Source organism: Dunckerocampus dactyliophorus, chromosome 3 (assembly GCF_027744805.1).
Source record: "Dunckerocampus dactyliophorus isolate RoL2022-P2 chromosome 3, RoL_Ddac_1.1, whole genome shotgun sequence".
Lineage (NCBI taxonomy): Eukaryota > Metazoa > Chordata > Actinopteri > Syngnathiformes > Syngnathidae > Dunckerocampus > Dunckerocampus dactyliophorus.
The window spans coordinates 33,977,294-34,001,766 of record NC_072821.1 but is presented as its reverse complement, the minus strand read 5'-3'; the positions used below and the strand labels follow the sequence as shown (position 1 = coordinate 34,001,766).

The window sequence follows — 24,473 nt, the reverse complement described above, 5'->3', positions numbered from 1 at the left end:
TCCCCTCCTGATTCGCTCTTGCTCCCCTGCGGCGTTTCAAGCTCCACACGGAGACGTAACTTTCATCTTTATTATTCTGATTATGGATAAACTGACCAATAAGACGCCTACAGTATATCTACAACAAAAGCTATCCTTTCACTTGTAGCGGTTAGTTATGTAGAAAAATAAAGTCAATTGTTGATGGCTTTGCTTCGCATCATGAACTCTGCTAGAGAAATCTGTTTCTTAAACTATTATTTCATGATGAATTGGAAAATGTGTCCATTGCTGATACCTTTTCAATATGTTGCCATGACTTCGGCTGCATTGTCTGTTACGTAATCATTTTTAATTTCTCGCATATCTGCAATGTTTGATAGCAAACGCTAACTGACCGTAATACCTGACCTGTGTGTCTAATGAACGCTGTGTAGCTTTTTTGGCTGACATGTTAGCGCTACTCAGGTTATATACACAACTATCGTGCAATTACTGTATGTGTAATTATCTACAGTATATTGCCATGTTGAATATAATTATATCAACTATGTTGATTACCTGTGAATGTGAAATACTAATCATTAATATTTTACAAGTATTTCAAAGTTTAACGGTGAGCAAACATGCGAGCACCCCTGATTTTGACTTTTGTCTTATGCCTCTTTAAAGGTGTTATTTTGTCCAGACAGGATATATAGTAATACTTTTTAGTCGTGTACAGTTACATTATTTTGACTTTTTACCATTAAGAATGGTTGTGAATTTCGTGCTATACACAATATTGTTTCCACTTTTAAAATTAAAATACCAGCGTAGTAGTTTATAGCGGAGGATTTGCTTAATTACGCAGATCGCTTTAGGCACTGCTTGATAAGGTCCGTGAGGCGAGCCAACTCGATGCTATTTTCCAATTTCATCCAGGCTGGATGAAATTGCAGCGCGGACCGGATTTGGCCCCTGGGCCTGAATTTGACACATGCGGGCTAGCTACTAGCCAGCTAGCGACTAGCTTCACCACACAATCGCCGGCAGCGCGTCTCAACGCGCTCACAATGCCTCAAGCGACTACTGAAATGTAAAGATACACATTGGAGCTGCTGTGTTTTTGTTTTTGAGTTTGGAAAAGTTAACGCTAGGTGTAGCATTCCTTTCTATGTTGCTATGTGAAATCAATGCGCCCAGGAAGCAAGTTCCACAAATGATTAAAAGGCCCAAAATAGAACAAAATACTGTAAGTTTTACATGTTAACATGAATGTACCTGCTACTACATGGTCAGCATGGATATAAAACCATTAAATCTTGTTGGAGGTGTTTTAATAGTGTCTTTGTAGACGGAATAGGTGTGTCCCAGTATGTGCAGTAATGAGCTGTCTCTTTTTGTCTGTTTTTCTATCTTTAGAATGCACAGAAAAGCGAAAGACGTGTGTTCATGTCTCCTAAGAATTGTGGATGATGGACAAAACTCCCCAAAAGAGTGCAGTTTTCCTTTAACTGTTTTCTACCACTGCAAGTTCTAATGATCATTTTTGATTCAGCTTTTGTGGTGGATCTCACTAGATCGCGAACCGAATGAAATGTATTCCGTATGTGTCAAAACAAAGCACATTTTAAATCAAGTGTTGAAGTGTACATCTGCAACACAAAAGTGGCTAATCTCGCTCCCTAATGCGTCTTGACCTACTTGCATTCATGCAGTTTTGTCTTCTTTTTCCTGAGCTCAGCTATACTTCTCTCTTTTCGTCACCTCCAGCATCACTCCATCTCTATCTTCCATCACCATGCTGGAAGTCTGTCCACCAATTACCGGTCTTAAATCCATGTTGTGCGTCAGCCTCTCACCTCCCCTCAGTCATTTTCGTGTGATGTGTATATGTATACTGTATATAAGCTTGTACTTGTAAAGGAGGCGTAAACAAGCTCTGTCTCCAGCTTATGCTGTGCAGGAGGATTTACTGTCTGAACTTGTGTTTAGCAAGCGCTTTGCAGAATTAACTCAGCTCGAACTCTGCTGGAGAGCCAGGAGACAAGCACCCCGAGGAGGAAAGAGTTGCTAGGTCGACTGGTACAGCGCTCATATACTTGCATTCATGCTCCATATAGGCACGTTGAAGCGTCCCTGACATGATTTATCAACTTTCTATTGTTTGTGATTATGTTCAGTTTTTGAAAGCGAACGGTAGATTGGCAAAAATGACATTTATAGTTCATGGCGCCACACATGACGGGCTAGCTCTCGATGTTGAGTCTCATTTCCGGAAGTGACGCCATCACTCGGGTACACAAACAGAGACAGATGATATTTACAGTCATTATAGCGAAGATTTGAGCAATGTTTCAATAGCTTTTGAGGAGAAAAGAAGGGAGAAACATTTGGAGATGAAACAGAACTTGCCGAACATGGACTTTAGCCTCAAGACATGAAGATGAAGATTGGTCGTCTTCAAAATGTAAATTACTCTGGAGTTGCTTACCCTTCAATTATTGTTTTAAATCGGCTTAATGAGCGTGATGGGTTCTTTATAGTCTGATTTATTTCACATTTTGCCGCTGTCGCAGCCGCCACAGTAAAAATAATGCTTTACAGCCTTGTCGCTATCATGGAATAGTGTTTAGAAGACCTGATGTAAACAAGACATGGCCTACTCTGTTATGTGGCAACTTTGACGTTGTTCTTTTTTTTTTCCTGTGTCCTAAACACGGTGAGGCTGTGTTTCACTTTTATGCTGCCGAAACAGTCTTCCAAAAGATGTGCGACAATCCTCAACTTTGGCAATGTCCAAATCCAGGCTGAAAACTTCTATCCAACTGTGCATTTGACAACCTAAACTACTTTATCTGCACTCTTCATTTTTAATCGTTGCTGTTTTATGGAATGATTTATGGAATGATTTTAGAATGATTTTATGTTTTATTTAATGATTTTATGAAGTGGTTTTACCCGTCTTTTCTGTAAACCACTTTTAATTACCTTCTGTACCAATTGTGCTCGAGAAATAAACCTGCCTTGCCTTTTTAGATAGGATAAGACAATGCTTGAAGAAGATGGCAAGTATCAAATAACATTTTGTAGAAATGTGAGGAAACATTCAGATGGCAAAAACATTTCACAAGAAAATTCAAGTTGAGTTACTGAAGGAAACAATGGAAGCTCATCTTCGCCATAACATAACGCCAGTATTTCCACTGGAGTCAGCGAATTGTGAGTAATTAATACGCCCGTAAAATTGTCTACTTTAATGCACAGCTTGCTCCTACCCCTCCAAACCCTCCTGCTAGCTGACGTTGACATTCTTCTCTAATTTTGGATCAACATTTGCAATAAAAGTGGGTGTTCAAAGTTTCACTTTTGCGTCCCAAAGCAACTACGGTGTGTTGAAGGGCCGCCAAACAAGGTGCGATATCTCAGCGCTTAAAAAAAAAAACTCAGTGAAGCATAAAGACAAACGTACAAAAAAATTCCGGTTAGCGTGCTTAATGGTTGGCGCCAGTTAGCATACTACAGTATATGCTGTGTGTCTTATGTTATTAATTCACTGCGTGAGTCCAACTGTCTTCTTAATGTATTGTTATTACAAAATGTTAGCATTAGCATCTTGCAAATGAATGGAAACAGGAAGCGGAAGTGAGCTCTGTCGCCCGTCTATGATGTCATCAGCGGTTTTTATAGTTTTACAATATAGTTTTACATGCGGAAATCAATTCTAAATGCATGCAAATGAGCAATGAAAGGGATGAATGAAAATTAATATTGACGGTAACTTTTACCTTCACTGAAGACGTTACCACGTGTTGCCACGATGTGGCAGTGAGACACCACTTCCTGTTTCACTATGAGCTATTTCTTGAATTCAATAGTGTAGCTCACATTCTTTATCAAAACACTGACACTTGCAGCTTTCTTTGGCTCCGTTTTGGGTCATTTTGCCGCCGTGGTCAAAAGAAAAGCAGAGACTGGAGGTGAGAAACACTATTGAAGTGAATAAATAAGTCATGGCAAAACAGGAAGGTGGTGTCCTTGTTGATCGCGCTGCCTCAAACTGCCTAAAACTACGATTGTAAAACTATAAAAACATGTTTTGTTTTAACATATTGGGCTTGCAGCAATGGATTAATTGGATTTACATGATTTCTTCTCAAAAATTGGGTTAGCGTTTGACCTTCTGGAACAAATGAATGACGCTAACCAATAATCCACTGTAAAAGGTTGTTGAGAAGGCGCTTTTTCATTCATGTGCTAAATGTACAATGCCGTTTATTGGGGAAAATGAGTTGTCAGAAAAGTGAGTGAAATACACGAAAAGACAGACAACACAACAACAAAATAATTCCTGTCTTAACATTTGGCCTTTGTAGGCCTGGAGACAAGTAGGAAGCCCCACTGCTTGAGCATGTTACACGTATGTGACATCAAGCTGGATTTACAGTATGCCAACATCCATACAGACATCTAGGAACCAGTTTTTATATGAAAACCCTTCCCATCTGCTCAGTGTCATTGTTTCAGTACTGGATTTGTTGCAAAAGCCTCATGATTCTTCAATCTTCAATCAGGTATTGTGCACATGGCTTTCCAGATTCAGTTTATTCACATGGCGGAGCCCTTCCCTTATTTGCTATACTCTCTTACTGGCATTTCTTCTTGCTTGAAAGTTATTTCGGATGACTTGGAATCATTTTGTCATTAACGGAAGCTGCACTTGTCCATGTCATAAAATGGCAAGCTGTGGTGCTCTGGCGTCCGTGAGCACCAGTCATCTCTTTGACAAAAGTCAATCATGAGCTATTAAAAAACTCACGAGCTTGTCAACCCACTGGAAATTGGGGATAAACTGCATTACTCACGGTTTCATCTTAAAACATACAATTCATCACACAGCAACTTAACACTGAAAAGCTAAGCCTGTTTCATGCTTTCCGCATCCACAAGGTCCGTGCAGCTCCGTGCAGACAAATGACGTCATTTTCGCACCCACGCCTCCTTGAGCGGTCCATTTCATGCAGAAAAGTCCCATTGCACACATCTCCAAATTTTTCTAAATACGCAGACCGAGACACTTGGGGAAAAAATGGCAGACGAGCAGGAGATCCTCGCAGTTCGTTTAAGCAACATTGAAACAAGTTTTGTTTTAAGTCAAGTTGTTTTATTTTCTTTTGCGGTGTTCAGCATGCCTTTTGTAAGCACATTCCCCTGCCGGGGTACAAGTCCCTGTGGTGGGAAGAATGACGAGCTGCGATTGCGGCGCTCCTATTCAAAGAACGAGTGGACCACCTTCTCTTCCTTTTCTGTCGCAGCAGCAAATAAATACAACACAATTCCTCTTCTTCAAGAAGTAGACGCAAGTGTCGCCATGTTGGAAGTCAAGTAAACAATGGCAAACTTCTTCTGCTCTAGTTTAGTACCGTGGTAGACCCGTGCTTTCGATACATTGCAGTTTGGGGCAGACGTCGCACAGAGTATAAAGTCACACACGGTCTCTCGAGCGGATTTCCGTGCAGCTCTTTTCCACATTGTATAACACAGCCTTTATACCTCAGAAATATACAAACATGTACCAATACAACTTTAAAATGAATGAAAATTTTTTTTATGGTTTTCCCATAAGGCATAGCGTTTGAGAAAAACATTTCATTGGAGGAGCATAGAGAGCATAGAAAATGGTGGATGGCGCTGGAATGCTGCCTCTGTCCACCAAAGGGAGCCAGAGGACCTGGAGCCCAACACCCAGAGGGAAGCTGACGTCATTGCAGCGCCCAAATGAATGGATGTTTGTATATTTGTCAGGTACACCTTTTGAGTGTTAAGTTACTGTGTGATGAATTTAGTTCTGCTATTGAAGTGTTCTTTAATAGATGACACCTTGAGTCAGACTGTTATTGTTACACATAATGACCATGTGATTTCCAGTGGGTTGACAAGCTTGTTGTGAGTGCACCGACAGCTCGTGATTGGCTCCTGCCAAAGAAAGAGCTGTTGTTTCCTCACTGACTCGCGAGCGGCACAGTATTCAAACAATTAGTAGTTCTGAAGAAAAGGAGACGTCTCAAGATTAGAATTTAGACGCACCGCTGTATAAGCCGCAGAGTTCAATGTATTAAGGCATTTTGTGAAGGAAACAAACATTTTAACTGCATGGATACAAATGTATAAATTGAAATTAAATATCAAAGACCACAACATCAGATATTTCACTCAAAGTAAGACATGAGCTGTATACTACATACTTTAACCCACTTTTGCGTCCCCGACCCATCGGTTGAGAACCACTCCTATAGAGCAACATCTTTCCCTCACATATGGACATCCTCCATAGCAACATCTTTCCCTGTAGAAGCTGTCCGTTCGGCTTGTATTGATTTGTCTCCTTGCGTGCAAGTTTTATTAAATCTTACCTCTCATTACTCTCAAAGAACTTGTCTTGTTTCTTGTCTATTTTCAAGCCAGCAGAAAATTTTCCCTCTAATCATACTAACATACAAATCATATTCAACAACATCTTGTTGATGTTTTCTAAATGTGGCAAAATGCAGAAGAAGGTTGCATTTAGAAAACTGATGGGCTGGTACAAAAACAAATTGCAAAAACCCAGGCACCATCCAAGCTCTTTGCAGAGGCTGATAAACGGCGCATTTCAATTAAAATCAAGCTGGATTCCCCATGTTGAAGAAAAGTTTCATTTGTGTAAATGACCTAATAAAACGTCTGTCCTGCTGTTTTGCACAGCAGCCCACTCAGGTTTAAAAAAGATGAGCAAGATGGGCTATTTTGGAGGATTTCCTCTGAGCAAGTGTTTTCATTGAAAGCCGGGAAGTCGTCACAGCCTGCACTAAATTAGCAACTGCAGAGGAACAGTTTGAATGTGGGCCCATCACTTTGACATCGCACGGTGGAGGTAAAGTGTGTGTGACTCCCTACATTCAGACTTTAACCAACAGTTAATGGTGCGATCCATGCAGCCCACTTTACTTTCATTACTGTCTTCTGCACCTGTTAATGGCCACCTGTTGGACACTTCATCCAACTTGGACATTCACAAACTCTTCAGCTGGGATGGGGATGGGCATTCAAACAAATGTCCCTTCCTTGACAACCATATGATGATCGCTTCAATTTGCCAAAAATACCGACTCTCAAAACATAGTTTTCTTTATTCTCTCAGCAAAATTGGATTTTGACAACTAAACATTAGAGTCCCTGACATGATTCATCAACTTTGCTTAAATATGTCATATATTGTTAGTAATTATGTTCTACATTGATCAGTTTTTGAAAGTGAACGGTAAATTAGCAAAAATGACATTTATAGCTCATGGCGCCATCCATGACGAGCTAGCTCTCGCTGTTCAGCCTCAATTCCGGAAGTGACGCAATCAGAGTGCTATCACTCAGCTACACTAACATAGCGGCGTACGAAACAGAGGATGTTTACAGGGATTACAGCAAAGATTTGAGTAATGTGTCAATAGTTTGAGGAGAAGATAAACATTTGGAAATAAAATAGAGAACTTTCAGAACATGGACTTAAGCCTTAAGACATGGAGATGAAGATCGGTTGCCTTCAAGTGTAAATTACTCTGGAGTTGCTTATCCTTCAATTATTGTTTTAAAATCGTCTTTTTAATGAGCGTAAAGGAGTCTTTATAGCCTGATTTATGTTACATTTCATCATCGACGCAACCCCCCACAGTAAATATACACACTGAGGTGAGAAGATGTTTATATAAGATGTATAATGCTTTACAGCCTTGTCGCTCTCATGGAATAGTGTTTAGAAGACATGTCAACAAGACATGACTTACTCTGTTCTGTGGCAACTTTGACATCATTCTTGTCTTTTTTTTTCCCCGTGTACCGACAAAATATCATCCTTTAAAATGCGTTTATACCGTACTTTCAAGCCAAACGCTTGTTGTAAAGGTGTTCCTTCAAAGCAGTCATCATTGAAATGATCACTGCAAAGAAGAGAACTCGAGGTGGGCGTCCATCTGTCTCTCGTTCTCTGCACTTGCTTCATCTATTTGTGTCTTAAACCTTCCTCTTTTGGAAAAAAAAAAAACAAACTTACAGTATCACTCTGATATTATGAACATCCAGCAGCAACATAAGCTTTGGGCACGATTACTATTTTGTTGAAAAATGTACCGTACCAAGTTGACGATCTACCTCGAGAAGCATTTCTTTACTCAGCTTTAGCTGAGACGTGTCACCCCGATGACGCCCACTTCCGGAATGAGGCTGAACATGGTTGGCGGCATGAACTGTGAACGTAATTTTTGTATGAACAATGTAGAACATAATTACAAACAATATATAACATATTTAAGCAAAATTGATGCATCATGTCAGGGACCGTTTAAGTTCTAAACAGGAGAGCTTTTAGTGACTGGAAAGGCAATGCAACCTGAAAATGCAGTAAACCCAGGGGGTAAAAATATTTAACTTACTCGTTGGAGAACTGGACTCCATTATGTCTCCCAAGCAGTAGCGCGCCAAAGAAAAGGAAAGCCATCACCACTGAAGTGAAAATAGACACTAGAGTATAAAAAGCTCAGAGAAAGGAGATACTCCCAACAATATTGGCCGCTCTCACTCAACTGTCGCAACCATTAAGGATGAAGATTATTGAATTCTAACATAACTGCAAACGGTTTGTGTTTGGTTCATATTGATGTGGTCCATCCCATCCAGAACTTAACACATTACTCCATTAATCTGTGTGTAGATTCTCAGTCAACCAGGTCATGATAATCCGCAAAAGGTTGAATAGAGGCAACTGGACTTTTCTTGCTGGTTGAAGACGTTTCATCTTTCGTCCAAAAGCCTTCTTCAGCTCTAAATTTAGGTGTGGAGTTCCCCTCTTTATATGTCTGTGGTGGGTGTGTCCCCTGGCGATGGTCACAACAGGTTGTAGTTGGGGGTGGTTTACGCCATCAATCCCCAGAAGATCGCCACGTTCTAGGGCAGGGGTCACCAACCTGGTGCCCGCGGTGCCCCCCACGACCACATGAGGCGCCCGCAGGCCTGCTTTTCATTCAGGTTTTCAGTTAATAATGTGTGAACATAGAAAGAAAAGTATTCTGAAACATAAAATGTGAGTTGTGGATACCAGCATTTTGTGAATGTTTTGGTAAAACAAGCATATTTGATTTGTTTGGGTTGAAATAAGGTATGAAAATCATTTCTACAAAAATGAGTAGCTTGTGGCCATTTTCATTTTCTAAAAGTAGCTCTCGCAAGAAAAAACGTTGGTGACCCCTGTTCTAGGGGAACAATGGCCAAAAAACGACCTCTCTCCAAGCAAGAGCGTCGTTCACGGGCCACACCGACCCCCACAACTACCACCCGTGTCGACCATCCCCAGGGGACACACCCCCAGGGGACATATCAAGAGGAGAACCCCACACATAACATTTATAACTGAAAATGCCTTTTGGATTAAAAGGTGAAACATCATCAAGCTTCAGGTTAATCAACTAAGAAAATAATTGTTAGTTGCAGTCCTGGCGCCATGCAGTGAATTTCTAAATGCTGTCCAGCCGTGGCCAATAAAGTGGCTGTGTGCAGCGGGTTCTGTATGCAGCGGGTTCCTCCGGCTGCCTAGAAGGCGGCAACATTCATCAGCAAATGATAGCACTTTGGCAAAGTTTAGCTACTAACGATAGGTTATAGAATACATTAAATGATAGCTTTCGTAACAACATGACTGCAAATTGTTAATCGTCTTAAGCGCCACGTACATGTACATCAATAACAGCCACGAACACCAGTTATTTTATTTTATTTAAATGTACAACCATTATTATGTGCTTTAATTCATAATTATGGAAAAGAGTCATTTTTTTGTACAATCTGCTCTTTTAAACCGCTATTGGTAACATGGTGTTCTTACATTTCTTTTGGTTTCAACAAATTTCATTTGGGGTGAGTTGCATACAGTCCCTTTAGGGCTGGATTAAAACCAAATGGTACAAGTGACAACTCTACAGTATTTTTTTGCTGTTAAGTTGTACAGTTTGCATATGGGTCATGGCAGCTGAAAAAGGACAAAACGCCACACATGTCGGATATCCTCAGAATGGAATCACACCTCTCACTGTACCTTCACAGTAAACCACGGTTTGGATTGATCCAGTTATGATGTATTCACTGCATGTCTACCCAAACAATGCAGAATGGATGAAATTTATGAAAAACACAAGCCAAAAGTACAGTGAAAACAGACCATTCGAATATGGTACATTAGAGATGCATCGACCACAAAATAAACAAAATGTCATATCTAGTATTGTATTTTGTTTGTCTTGTTATAGCGCCCGTCTAGTTATTTACCTACCTTTTGGGTGTGTGTGGGTTATTTCAGGCATTCAGTAAATGTAAATACTGCAATATCAAACGTGGGTATTTACAAATGCATAACAGTTGAAAAAAACAGCAACAAAAATAGAATATAAGCACTAAAGCAGAATTGGGCACCTCAACCTGCAGGTTAAATGCATCCTAGGCAAGATTTGTTAGATCAGGGGTGTCCAAAGTGCCGCCCTTGGCACATTATAAAAATATAATTTAACAAGAAAATTAAAAAATAGCAAAATGAAAAAGGTTTATTTTATGAGAATAATGTAATATGAGGAAAAACAACATTTTAGTAGCATAAAGTATAGAAAAACAATCCTTTTTTAATTCATAATACAATGAGAAACAAAGTTGTTAATTTCTGGAAAATGTTTTGTGGAAAAGGTTATATTATGAGGAAAAACATCAAAATATGGGAAGAAAATTACAAGAAGAGAGTTGAAAAAGTTGGCAATTTTACGAGTATAAAGTCAAAATATTAAGAGTTAAGTATTAAGAGTTCTAACGTGGGAAAAAAAGAGTGAAGTCAATACCAATAGGCTTTTCCACCTATATCACAAAGCAGTTTTTTTCTTGAAATATATAGTATAACTTTTTAGCATATCTACAAGTGTTGCTTTACAAAATATCAAAATGGCAAAGTTGCATCCTTTCATTTTTCACGATGTGGCCCTCGCTTGAAAAATGTTTGGACACCCCGTGTTAGATCAATTAAACTCCATAATGGCGAAGAGAATTTATAACAATTTAGCAATTCATCAGTTCCCACCCCCACCTTCAATGCATGCACCCCATCACCCTGCAGGACTCACTTGCTAAAACGCAGGCCTCCCGCATGCATGTGGCTCTGGACCGTCTGCCAGCGCCCGGCCTTGCTGCCCCCAGTCACCATGCTCCGAATGCTGTCACTGCGACTGGGCCCTGCCCCAGCCCCAGCGCATGCGCCAACCCCGCTGTCACTGGCCCCCGGCGAGGGTCCAGCTCTGCCCTGCCCACACTTATCCACAGCCCCACTGAGACGAACAAACACGAGGGAAGGACCAAGAAAGGATACAAAGACGAAAGACGGACGAACGGTAGACGGACAAGGTTGGAGAGCAAGTGTTATCTCTGAGGTTAGTTGATCCAAAAGTCAGCCGCAACTGTTAAATGTGCGTAATCATTAATAAGACAAGTTGTAATGCTTCGGAGAAGCTGAAAAAACACCTGTGAGGATTTCATTTGTGTCAATGTAAATCAGGCGCAGTGGGGGAGGCATTATCATGACAATTAAGAGACTGCAGATGCAGGCGACGACACCTGATAAGAACACTCATTCATCTCCATTAACGCACAAAGACTCACCTGCAGCTCACCATGAGAACAAATCATTGGAGCTGAAGAACTTGTCAAATGTTTTCTGGTGTAAATCCCCCCAACATTAAAGGGTCCCTGACGTGATTTATCAACTTTGCTTAAATATGCTATATATTTGTTTGTAATTATGTTCTACAGCGTTACATTTTTGAAAGCGAACGGGAAATTTGCAAAAATTACATTTACAGTTCATGGCGCCATCCATGACGAGCTAGCTCTCACTGTTCAGTCTTATTTTTTGGAAGCGACGCGATCAGCGTACTGTCACTCAGCTACACAAACAGTGTATGAGACAGAGGATGTTTACAGTGATTATAGCCAAGATTTGAGCGATGTGTCAATAGTTTGAGCAGAAAAGAAGGGAGAAACATTTGGAGATTAAATAGAGAACTTGGCTTAAGACATGGAGATGAAGAGTGGTCGCCTTCGAAACACAGATCGGTAAGTGTAAATTACTCTGGAGTTGCTTATCCTTCAATTATTATTTTAAATCGGCTATTATATTTCTTCGCCATCGCAGTGGCAGCCACTGCCGCCGCGCCCCCCCACCGTCAACATATCGCTGTGGAAAGATGTTTATGCAACAGCCTTGTCACTATGGTGGAATGGCGTTTAGAGCAGTGAGCCCCGACCCCCGGGTCGCAGCCCGGTACCGGGCCATGGGTCATTTGGTACCGGGCCGCACAGAAACAAAAACTAATTTCCATGTTGTTTTATTTTGAAAAGTGGCCGGATTCTCTGTTAGATCCGTCTCACTTGACGCATGTCCATTGTGCATGTGCTAACTTTCTCTGGCCGCACAGATAGACTACTACTGTATTTTTAGCAATTTTCTTTCACCTCATATTTGGTGTCAAATGCTGATTCTATGTGGGAATGCATAAAGGTAAGTTTTGATGACTTATTGAGTGCTAATGTGCACATTTGTGTCAAGTGAATTCATGCTAGCACACTGCCTTTTACCACACACGTCAAACAGCGATGTAATAATCTCTCTGGAAAAACTCCAGAGATAAGATAAATTTGATCGCTATAATGTACGAACCCCCCCCCGGTCCGCAGGAGATTTGTGGCAACACAAGCAGATCCGTGGGTCAAAAAAAGGTTGGGGACCACTGATTTAGAGTACAATATGTAAACAAGACATGACTAACTCTGCTCTGTGGCAGTTTTGAGCTACTGGTCATTCTTGTCTTGTTTTTTCCTGTGTACCGGCCCGTACTATTCCGCCGGTTAAATAGCATTCTTTTTCAAAGTGTGTTTAGACCAGGGGTGGGCAATTTTTTGGACTGGCGGGCCACATTGGGTTAAAAAATTTTGGCAGAGGGGCCGTGTATACTGTAAATAGGTGGCATCAAGCAGAGCGACATACTTGCTCACGGTGCAACAAAACGAAAACAACACATCCACAGCAAGTTAACGCATCACATAAATAACTAAGTGCCAAGTCCCGCAAGGCATGCTGGGCAGTCCAGCTGAGACAATATGAACTATGAACAATAAAATCAAGAGTATGTTAACTCCTTGTTTCCTTATCTGACGACATCCTATTTTGCAATCTAGCAAAAATGCGACAAACACGGCAAAGTGTTGAGAGAAAGAGTACCACAAGCTACCCGGCATGCCTTGCGGCGAGAACATATGGGTGTTTTTTTTTCATGGGTATTGCACGTAGATATTAGTTTGTAAGCCCACATGGTGCAGTAGGTAGGTTACTTTGTGCGTCATGTGTGTTGACGTGTTGTGTTGTTTGGATCGCTTTTTTGTACAAGCTACAGATTGCGTCTGACTATTTCGGCGACTCAAGCGTGCCACAATGGCACTGCGAGTCATGTTTCCGGCTACACTTTCCATGTTAAAGGTTTAAAAAAAAAAAAAAAAGGAATTCGGAAATGCCCAGTGGGCTGAATTAAGATGCACGGTGGGCCTGTTGTGGGCCCGCAGGCTGCAGTTTTACCAACCCCTGGTTTAGACCATACTTTCAAGTCAAATGCTTCTTGTAAATGTGTTCCCTCAAAGCAGTCATCAGTGAAATGAACACTGCAAAAAAGAACTCCATGGGCTTCCATCTGTCTTGCTTTCTGTGCACCTTTGTCCATTTTTGTGTTAAATCTTCCCCTTTTGGAAAAGAAATCAAACTTCCAGTATAACTCAGACACTGAACATCCAGCAGCAACACAACATTTTGGCGCGACTCCTATTTTGATGAAAAATATACTGAACCAAGGCGACAATCTACTCCGAGAAGCGTTTGTTTACTCTGCTTTACCCAAGAGGAGTCACCCGATGACGTCACTTCCAAATGAGCATGAAATGCGAGCACAAGCTCGTCATGGATGGCGCCATGAATTATAAATGTATTTTTTGCCAATTTACCGTTGGCTTATAAATAAAAAATTGAACAATGAAGAACAGAATTACAACCAATGTATAAAGTTGATAAATAATGTCAGGGACCCTTTAAAGTCGCAAAGACAGGACTAAACCAGGACACTCTTTGCGACAACATTCAGACAAGACCAGAATGGAGGTAAAATAGATGAGCTGGGCGGAACACTGAACTATTCTTTCTCTATTGTGCAACTTTTACTGTTGTAATATGGTAGGCTATTTCCCCGTGTGTGCTGCACCATCAGCCAAAAATGCTGCTAATATTGGAGTTACAGTATCAATAAAGCGTGTTCTCATGAGAATTGAGGGGAACTGCTGTGTACTGTGGATAATAACAGACTTATCTTGCAGGTTTCTGATAAAGACTTGTTTTTACACATGGATTTTTATGAATAAAACATGCTGATGCCATGTTTGTAGAATCAGGACCTTTCCGTCAGTGCTTTGGAGTGCAGTGGCCTTGTGTGCTTTCCTTGATGTACAATTTAGACTAATTGCTAATGCTACGCAAGATCAGCTTTTCGCACAAAGTGCTCAATTATTGTAATAACCAAATCATGTATAAATGACTCTAAAACCGTTATTTGACAGTGAAAAAAAAAAATAAAGTCTCTGATGGAGTGGTTGAAAGGCCGGGCTTTCATGAAGGTAGCGTGGGTTCAGACTATGAAATTGAATTGAGACCGTTTCCCAAATTATAATTCAGATCCACGAAGTTAAAATGAGGTTGCAAAGAAGTAGAGTTGCAATTCAAACCGAAGAAAGTACAATTGAAATTCCTCGATAATGTAGTGCTGTCAGGAGATTAAAAAAAAAATTAAAAGAGATTAATTAAAGTGCTCATGACACCAAATTGATACCGATAACTTTGTGCTTCTCAAGACCGATATGGTACCGATAGTTTTTTCATATCTACCGTTGAAATTTAGATTTAACTGTAGTTTGTGCACACTTGGAGGTAAGGACTTGAAACTTCAAACACACGCAGCTGGTGTGTCACTACGGAGGTAAGGACAGACGGACTATAGAGTGGGAGGAGCCACTTGGCATGGCCCAGCAAGATGCACTGTATTCGGGCACACGTGGTGAGCTCAGGGGACGTTACGACATGCCGTGAACGTCATAGGCAGGAGAAAAAAGGAGTGCTTGATTTGCTGACCCGCACAGTACGGGTAATCTCACCATATTGGAGCGTTTTTTTTTGTTTTCTTTTAAATTATGGGAGATATTTTTGATGTTATCGGAATGACGCCATGATTCCCTCATATCAGTCCGATAATTATCGTGCACCCTTAATTGAAAGGCATATTTCCTATGTCAGATGTGTTTATATTTACAATTTTTTTTTTTTACACTTTGTCAGTTCTTCTGGGTCTGGAGAAGGACAAGTCAGTGACGTCTAAGACAGACGGGCCTACCCGGAAGTTCTCCACCAACAATGCACTCCCAGTTATGCTCCAGTTCTCGGTGAATTTCTTTTGTTTGTTATATGTTATGCCCACTTGTGTTGAACGCTTTTGCTGGAGCATTCGTGGACACGGAGTGAGCTTGTTCACATTTCTAAAGCCCTTGTCACACTAAGCACGAATCAAGCAGAACCAGCCGGAATTAAAACGTTTCAAATTTCACGCCACGTTTGGCAGAGGATTTGAAATTCGTAAGCTTGGCTCCTTTTTTCCGTGGCGGCATGACGTGTGCTGAGTGACGTTTCAGTGGGCTTCTTGAGTTTCAGCACCTAAGCACTGTGGTGGAGTTACCTCGGCTCCTTTTTTCCTTGGCGTCTGAAGTGACGGGAATAGTGACGTTGCGTTTGTTTCTCAGAATGCGATCAGAATGTTTGGCATGCTGTTGGAATAATGTAAGAATATTTAGAATGCAGTCAGAGTGCAGTTAGAACACCTTTCGAATGTCATTCGATATTTTTCCACTTTGAATCCACCTCGGAAGTTTTTAGCACGCTCAAAACATTCGGGCCAGACAAGAATGGACCCTAATATTTCAATGCACACAATGCTTATTGTTGTTTACTGTTATTATTAATGTTTATCTATGACAGCAGCATGACAAAAATGTTGTATTAAGTGAGTACTTTCATATTGTGATTGTTTTATTCAAAATCTTTCTTGGTGTCATGATCACTTTCATTGATATAATTATTTCTTTCTTTAATCTCACCTAAAAATTGCTGTGAAAAGCCGTCACTTTTAGGTATTTCCATTAAAATTCATCACGTTATTGTGGCAGATCATAATATTGATATACAGTAATGGCGGTTAATTGGTTCCAGACCCAACCATGATAAGTGAATTTCCGCAGAGTAGGATTCCTTATTTAGAAATAGAATATCTCCGTAGTTAGAGCATAGAAAAGCGGCTTACCACCAAATACAGTTTTTAACATTACCAGAGCCCTCTAAACATGAAATAACACCCCTATTGTCACCTTTGAATTGAAATTAATTCTTCCAGGGCAGGAGTGTCCAAACTTTGTTTTTCTTTATATTTTTTCTCATTTAGTGTTAAAAAAAAGGGGTTATTTTAAATGTAATGTTATTGTTATGGTATTATTATTAATGTGTTAATATTATTAAATAATTACTATTATTTATTTATATAGATTTAAAGACAAAGCTTTGTGTTAGTGTCAACATTTCAGCTCCTTCTCTTTACATTGTGCCTTGTTGCTCTCTTTTTCCCCCATTTTTGTTGTTTTTTTGGTTGAATTGTATGTCTCCAATGTGCTGCGGGCCAATAAAAACAAGCTGCGCCCGGCAAACGGCCCCCAGGTTGCACTTTAGACACCCCCTGTTCTTGGGCGTCAGCGTACAATTTGCAGAACTGGCCATTACGCCACGGTGAAGATTTAAAAAAAAAACAAAAAAAAACGACTCCGTGTTTGTGTGTGGACGGGTAAAATTGAGCTTTTTGGCTTGTGTCATAAGAAATGTGCACCATTAGAAGAATTGCACCAAAACCAGCACGGTGCACCCTTAACTTTCACTAACAGCCTAACAGCGCTAAGAATTGTGGGAGGTGGCAGTGGAAGTTGTGACAACTAATGAGCGCAGAGGGAGATGGAGAAAGGGTGAGAAGGGTATGGTCGACACAAAAACAAAGCAAGTGTGACAAAAGTGCACAAAGACCCCCGGGAGTTGGACTGAAAAAGACTGAGATTTGCTCTGTAGGGTGGTCTGTCTCCATGGTAACACTTCATGTGAAGGTAAAGGGGGTCTAATGAGGCTAGCGGAGCTGTAAAGAATGGGTCAATCAAAGCTTACCACCTTGAATGCAAAAGTTAATTCTTGCCATGATGATCTGTCTCAAACAATGACATTTCAACATCAATATAGTCACAATTTAGAGCCTTATTTCTTCTGACTGTTCCCAGGAAAAAAAAAAAAGCACAGTATCAATGGGGAACATTTGAAATCGCAGTTGTAGTTTTCCCCAATATGAGGGCAGTCCTGGATTCCTCAGCAATATTTAGGGATGGTTGTGCACATCTCTATCAGGAGCTGCATGGCCAGCAGCGCATACTAAACACCTCACACTGTGGACATGCCTGAATGGACAAACCAGGAGACTGGTGGTAGAAGACGCACACCAGCACAAGATACAACTTGAGACTTTCTGCCCTGTATAACAAACAACCTTGAATTTCATTGTAAGTGCCTTGGTGATATCTAACAGGTGTCGTCCGCTCTCCGTCTCGCTCATAGGGATGGGACATTTGTGACAGAGTCGAGTCTTTGGAACGGGTCTTTCAAGCAAACAATCTGAACGGATTCGCAGCGATAAGAACGAGCCGGCTTTCTTATTTGCAGCTGAGAATCGGTTCTCATTGTTTCAGCCTAAAAGAGCCGTTGAAGACTTGACTTGTTTGTGAACGTCACATCTCAGCCACACAAGAGAACTCAATCCAGCAATGGCGAGCCGGAGCGGTCTGTGGAGTTAAAACTGACATTTGCAGGACGGAAGTCATTGTAAAACTATAAAAATGTCTTGTGTTAACATTTTTGAGAGTCAAACACTGATGACATCATAGACGGGCAACGTAACTTCCAGTTCCAGTGGCCATTGTGTTTAGCTAGCTAATAGGATGCCAACAAAAAAGGATGTTTTGTGATTTAAAAAAAAACAACAAAAAACAGACATTAACCACACAGTTGGACCCATGCAGCGTATTAATAAGACGCATGCCATATTGTACACTAACAGGAGAACGCACGCAAGCTGAAGCAAGATTGTGGCATAAATATTTGACGTTAACCAAAAAACCCGTTACTGGTAAATGTGACTTATAGACCAGTGTGATTTATAGTCTGAAAAATACAGTGGTAACTAGGGGTGTAACGAGACACTGTTTACAAGACGAGACAATACACGAGGTTGGGTCTACGAGAAACAAGATGAGGCGGAATTTTAACATTACTTTTAAGAAAAATACACTGAAAAAATATAAAAATATGACTATTGCAATCTACTCTTAATTTCTGTTACCCTCTTCTACACTGTGTGTGTATGCTAGCGGCCCCGCCTCCACCCACCCTGTATGACTGACAAAAGGGCTCACTCCGCTCATGCATGTTCTATGGAACAAACGCGTCAAGGTGCTGAAACCAATGCACAGAGTGAACACTTCCTGCCTGTTTGGAGGCGAGAGATGAGGAAAACAGGCGCATGCACATGGCAATGTGTTCAAATTATTGAGTTCATTTTCAATTATTGTGTGATGAATTTATTGCTTAATTGTCCCAGGCCTAGTGTGTCCACGAGACTTTTTTTCTGAAGAAGAAATCTTGTCACGTTTTAATCGAGGTCTTGCGACACCCCTAGTAGTAACTCTAACTTATTAATTTTTCAAAATCATTTGCCCAGTGGCCATTTTCTTTTTAGCCCGACCTATACACAACTCACTAGCTACGTCTGGGACTCACTTGGGTGTTAGTCGGGGGTCTCCGTAGGGGGCGTAGGGAGACATGTTTAGGAGAAACTCCTTCGGTGGGTAGGAGCTCCACCTCTGCTGCACATTGCTGCTGTCATTGTTATTCCAAAAGTCTCTGTCTAGCTCACTGCGATCAAAGAGAGTGACAACGGCAGTTATTCAACACGAGACACTTATACGGTACACAGATATATACATTCATCTTTCAACAGCAGGAAAATAGCGATAGAGTCCTGAGATTCTACAATTTGCATTTGATAAGGAAGAAAAACAGACACGGTGTTCCGCATAGTGCGCTAAAAGATTAGCTTTCAACTTGTTAAATGTGATACCACACCATAGATCATTTCCACGTGTCCCCATCTACAGATTCCCCCTGTCACCTACTTGATGGCTTTATTTTCCCCTCGACCTCGCACAGACTCTGGAGAGTTGGCAGCCTCCATCCCGGGTTTATTCCGTTTCCCCTGTGGAGAGAGTACATCAGGTGATATCCTACATGTACTGGAAGTCGATTGGTCAAATGGACACTTGTCTGTACTGACGGGTGTAAAAATATACACAAAATCATGACCGGGGGGAAACCAGAAGGACCGGATTGCAAAAGTAGAGCATCAAAATGCCAAAAGAAGAAACAGGAGCAAGAGACAAAAATAGCGCGGGTCCACAATCTATTGCAAAATGCATCCAAAAGTGGCCTTATCCTGTCCATTTCAGCGGCTTTTAAAATCATATTGGATCCCAGTCGAGCAATTTAGTAAGATTCTTTTAATAAAATTCTCGAGTTGTGTTCATGGTAAATCTGCATCCTTCTCTTGGCCAAAACGGTTAAATTTCACAGAGTGCTAAATAATTTGTTGATATTCTGCCTCTGTTAAAATACAAATGGACTGTTTGTGTCTTTGTAAGTAGGTAAACTTACAAAATAGGGGTCCTTATTTATAAATGGATATATTATAATTAAAAAAATTATTCATAGTTAGACCATAGAAAACCTGTTCACTACCTCCTAAATACATATTTAACCTTAATAGAACTCTGTAAACATGAACTAACACCCCTATAGTCACCTTTACACTCGTATTACCCAACATAGTAGACAAAATGAGTAATTGACCCATTTAAGACATAAATAAGACTCGTGTGTGGGTTGCCATGTCCTGCCCCAATCCGCCTGTCGATCTCACACCCCAGCCTTTCCTCACTCGTGCACAAGACCCCCAGAGACCTGAACTCCTCCACCTTGGGGGCAAGACCTCATTCCCAACCTAAGGTGCAATCCATCCTTTTCCGGCTGAGAACCAAACTGGAGGGGCCGAGTGTCATCCCAGAACTTTCACACTCAGCTGCAAACCACCCCCAGTAAACGCTGAAGGTCACAGCTTGATGAGGTCATCAGGACCACATCATCTGCAAATAGAGATGAGGACTGGACACCCTCAACACCTTGGATACAGCTAGAAATTCTTTCCATAAAAATTATAAACAGAATCGGGGACTAAGGGCAGCAGAGGTCAACGCTTACCGGGACCAGGCTCGACTTACTGCTGCGGTTGTAGAAGAACCGAATGGCACGCATTAGCCTGCCACCAATCCCGTACTCCACAGGACACCGCGAGGGATGACGATGTCTTTATGGTGGAACTTTGGTTAGCGTCATTCATTCGTTTCAGAAGGTCCGACTAACTGAATCAATTTCTTCCATAAGAAATAATAAATCCAATTAATCCGTTCCAGAAAGCCAACAAACAAATAACACGTTTTTAGAGTTTCACAATCTTGATGCGAGACATCACACGGACACCACCTTGCTGCTTTGCCATGAGTTATTTTTTTAATTCAATAGCGTAACCCAAAATGAAGCCAAAGAAAGTGCCAGCATTTTTGATAAAGACGGTGAAAAACACGACTGAATTGAATTGAAGAAATAACGTGTCTGGCTGCCACGACGAGTCTTTGGGAACACTCACATCTTCAATGAAGGTAAAAGTAATCTTAAATGTTCATTTATCCCTTCCATTCATGACTCATATGTATTTAGAATTTGTTTATGCTTGTAAAACTGTAAAAACGTGTTTTGTGTTAACATATTTGAGTCAACTGCTGATGATATCAGACAGGTTACATAGCTCAGTGATCCCCGTGGGTCATTTGGTGCCGGGCCGCACAGAAAGAAAAAATCATTTCCATGATGTTTTATTTTGAAAAGGGACCGGCTTCTCTCTAGTTACATCCCTCTCACTTGACGCATGTCCATTATGCGTGTGCCAACTTTCTCTCGCCGCACAGATAGACTACTACTGTATTTTTAGCATTTTTCTTTCACCTCATATTTGGTGTCAAATGCTGATACTATGTGGGAATGCATAAAGGTAAGTTTTGATGACTTATTGATTTGTGTCAAGGTAATTCATGCTAGCACACTGCCTTGTACCACACACGTCAAACAGCGATGTAATAATCTCTCTGGAAAACACACTCCAGGCTTGAACTGGTGGATGGTGGGTCGGCATTCAGTTGTTGTTAATGTCTTCGTTTCACACAATACATAATAAATAAGATAACAGATTGCTATAATGTACAAACCCCCCCGGTCCGCGGGAGATTTGTGGGAACACAAGCCGGTCCGTGGGTCAAAAAAGGTTGGGGACCACTGACATAGCTGACTTCTATAGCAAGCTAGCAACTTTGTTAGAAGCTAAAAATGTTTGGTGATAAAAAGTTGAACTCACGCAGTGCATCGATAACACGACAAGAGGTGCACTGTATTGCACGCTAACATTCACTTTTTTACATTCACATTTTTGTGTGCGAGTTGTGCTCCTCGATGAGGGAGGGAAAAAAACCCCCATCAAGCACACAAAATGTGCAAAAGGTTTGCCAGAGACCTTCGTGGAGTCAAACCGGCTGTTCGGAGCGTGTGCCCGAATACAGTGCGCTTTGCCATTTGCTACTATAAGTACTTATAAAAAAAAGTTCTATAGCAGTCTTGAGAAGCAGAAAATTACTGACAGAAAGTTTGAGAAAAGTCTTAGAAATTTTGTGCTGGTTAAATTACAAACATTTGTCAAAATAATCTAATATTTCGCTGGGTCCGTACAGAAAGACGCTTATGTCTGACTCTGGACAAGGACCTCTGGCCTACAGAAAAGTAGTAGCTCAACCATCCTGAACAAATCTTTTTAGCAATGACAATGAGTGTCTCTCAGTACTTCTGCTAATATGAATACTAAAGTGATACTATAACCTGTGTGGTGAATCTGTATGAGAATACACGGTATTCTGGCTGCGTACACATTTCTGCAGGTGTATCCATCTGACGCCTCTACAATACACTGTTATTCATCATGATGCATCTGCACAGATTTCCATCAGAGAGCTGAGCATCTGTAGCGGCAACATAAAAACACTATCACCTAGTCTAAGGTGGGTAAACACTGGAAAAAAGTATTTGATTCTGCGGAGGAATGGATTTCCAGAAGTCAGGAGCGTACGATTCAATGCAGCTCATCTATCATTAAACCCCATCGTAAAATTTTCAGGAGCGCGCAGGAAGGTGGAGACGGTACAATGTTGAAGGAATGTGGGAGGATGTGGCAAACGGGGGGAAAAACAAGAGGAAGTCAGTGCGCGACATAAAAGCGGTGCAGGCGGGAAACGGCGCCGTTTGAACCAGAATACGCAGAAGTGACATTTCAAAAGGAAATCAAGGATGCCACATGAGATAAACTGGTGAGGGGGAGTGAGGCCATGCGTCCCTCTGAAGTATTCTCATAAGCCCTGCTGCCATCATGGTTGTCACACAACTGACTGTTAGCGATAACGCTGTTAGCCTTGCGTTTAGAAATATGACATTGTGAAAATGATCTTTGCCGGCAACTCGGTGGGAGACCCAATTGTACGGAAAACTCCAAAACACCGAGGGGCCATATGGTGAAGCGTGAAAGGACGCAACTTTGTCACTTTATTTTGATATTTTCTAAAGCAAGGCATGTAGATAACGAAGAAGAAAACTGCATCTCAGCTTTGTGATGTCGTTGAAAAGCATATTACAGTTGTCCCTTGCTACATTGCTCCCTCACTTCTTTTCATTTTTCATAAATCAACTCATAAATGACAGCTGTTTCGTGGTTGACTAGGGCCTGTGGTGCATTTTTGGCTGCTTATTTTGTTCTTCTTCCTCACTCGGTTTCAAACCCATTCTTACGTTTTAAATGAACTGGAGGCCAACGAGTTAGCTGGGTATATTGCTATGCTTCAAGAAAAACTGCGCTTTTTTGGGAATTTTTATCCACAATCCTTACTTGAGACATGAACACATCTTTCCTCTTTTCTGTGCGTTCGAAAATATATAAAAACAGCTAAAAAGAGGCAGCCAAGAATGCACATAATGGGATGCGCCTATCCCCAAAGCCTTCTGAGAAAAACCTTTCAAAAGCCGCACCCCATTTACATAATGTGACCTGCATTATGTAAACAAGCTACAGCGACATTGTCATTATTATTGTTAACATTGTTACGCCTAAGAACTACTTTACTGGCGTAGTAACACCTCACCACACCGCCAGCTACTAGCGACTAGTTTCACCACACACTCGGCCGCAGAGTGTCAGCGCCTCGCTCATGCGTCAGCCTCAGGCCACTACTGAAAGGTAAGGCTACATATTAGAGCTGCCGTCACTGCTGCTGTGTTTGGGATTTTGAGTTTGGAAAAGTTCAATGCACCCAAGACGGAAGTTCTGGTGAGGCTTCAAATGACCAAAATAGGGAAAAATACTGTAAGTATTCCATGTTATCATGAATGTCCCTGTTACTACATGCTCTCAGCATGGATATAAAACCATCAAACCTCGTTGGAGGTCTTTTAAAGGTGTGTCCCATTAAGTGCATTAATTTTTTTATACCTTTAGAACGCACAGAAAAGAAAAAAAAAAGACGTGTGTTCATGTCTCACATTAGGATTGTGGCTGATGGGCAAAATTCCATACAAAAAGCAGTTTTCCTTTAAGGCATCGGCCATCTCTTGTGCCGCTTCAGAGACCCCGTAGCCTGCGCTTAAGCTACACTGTACCGCTGTCTGTCGTCATAACAGAGAGGCGTGGCTTGCCATGATGCGTATGCGTTAATTAGGCTAAAAAAAAGGAACAAAATTAATTCAGTTAATTAGTTACTGCTGTTAACGTGCTATTTTTGACAACCCCAGTCAAAACGCACTGAAATATAAGTGATGTGTAGTATTCTGGTCACAAGGTGTCAGTAATGGCACAAAACATTCGCTTACATTAGCTGAACACTGCAAGCAGTCATGAAGTCAGCCCTGGCATGTCCCACATGATCGAGTGGGAAAAAAAAAGATCTCCTCCCATCCTGTGTGGAAGTGGTACATTTTTGTCTTCTTAAGTTTAGAATAAATAAAGTTGAGGCTAAATGGTTTGCTCGCTGGTGGG

At 41.1% G+C, this 24,473-nt stretch overlaps 1 protein-coding gene across 2 annotated transcripts in view; it reads right to left on the bottom strand.

Annotated features, from left to right (window-relative positions):
• The window catches only part of syt7b (synaptotagmin VIIb), a 155,167-nt gene that overhangs the window by 58,874 nt on the left and 71,820 nt on the right, over positions 1-24,473 (bottom strand). The window contains exons 3-5 of one of the 2 annotated variants that reach the window (XM_054770129.1): positions 19,414-19,493; positions 19,019-19,153; positions 11,148-11,348 (exon numbers count right to left, since the gene is read on the bottom strand). In XM_054770129.1, the coding sequence (XP_054626104.1) occupies positions 11,148-11,348; positions 19,019-19,153; positions 19,414-19,493 (416 nt within the window). The remainder of the gene's footprint in view (positions 1-11,147; positions 11,349-19,018; positions 19,154-19,413; positions 19,494-24,473) is intronic. The other variant, XM_054770130.1, reaches the window with a different exon arrangement.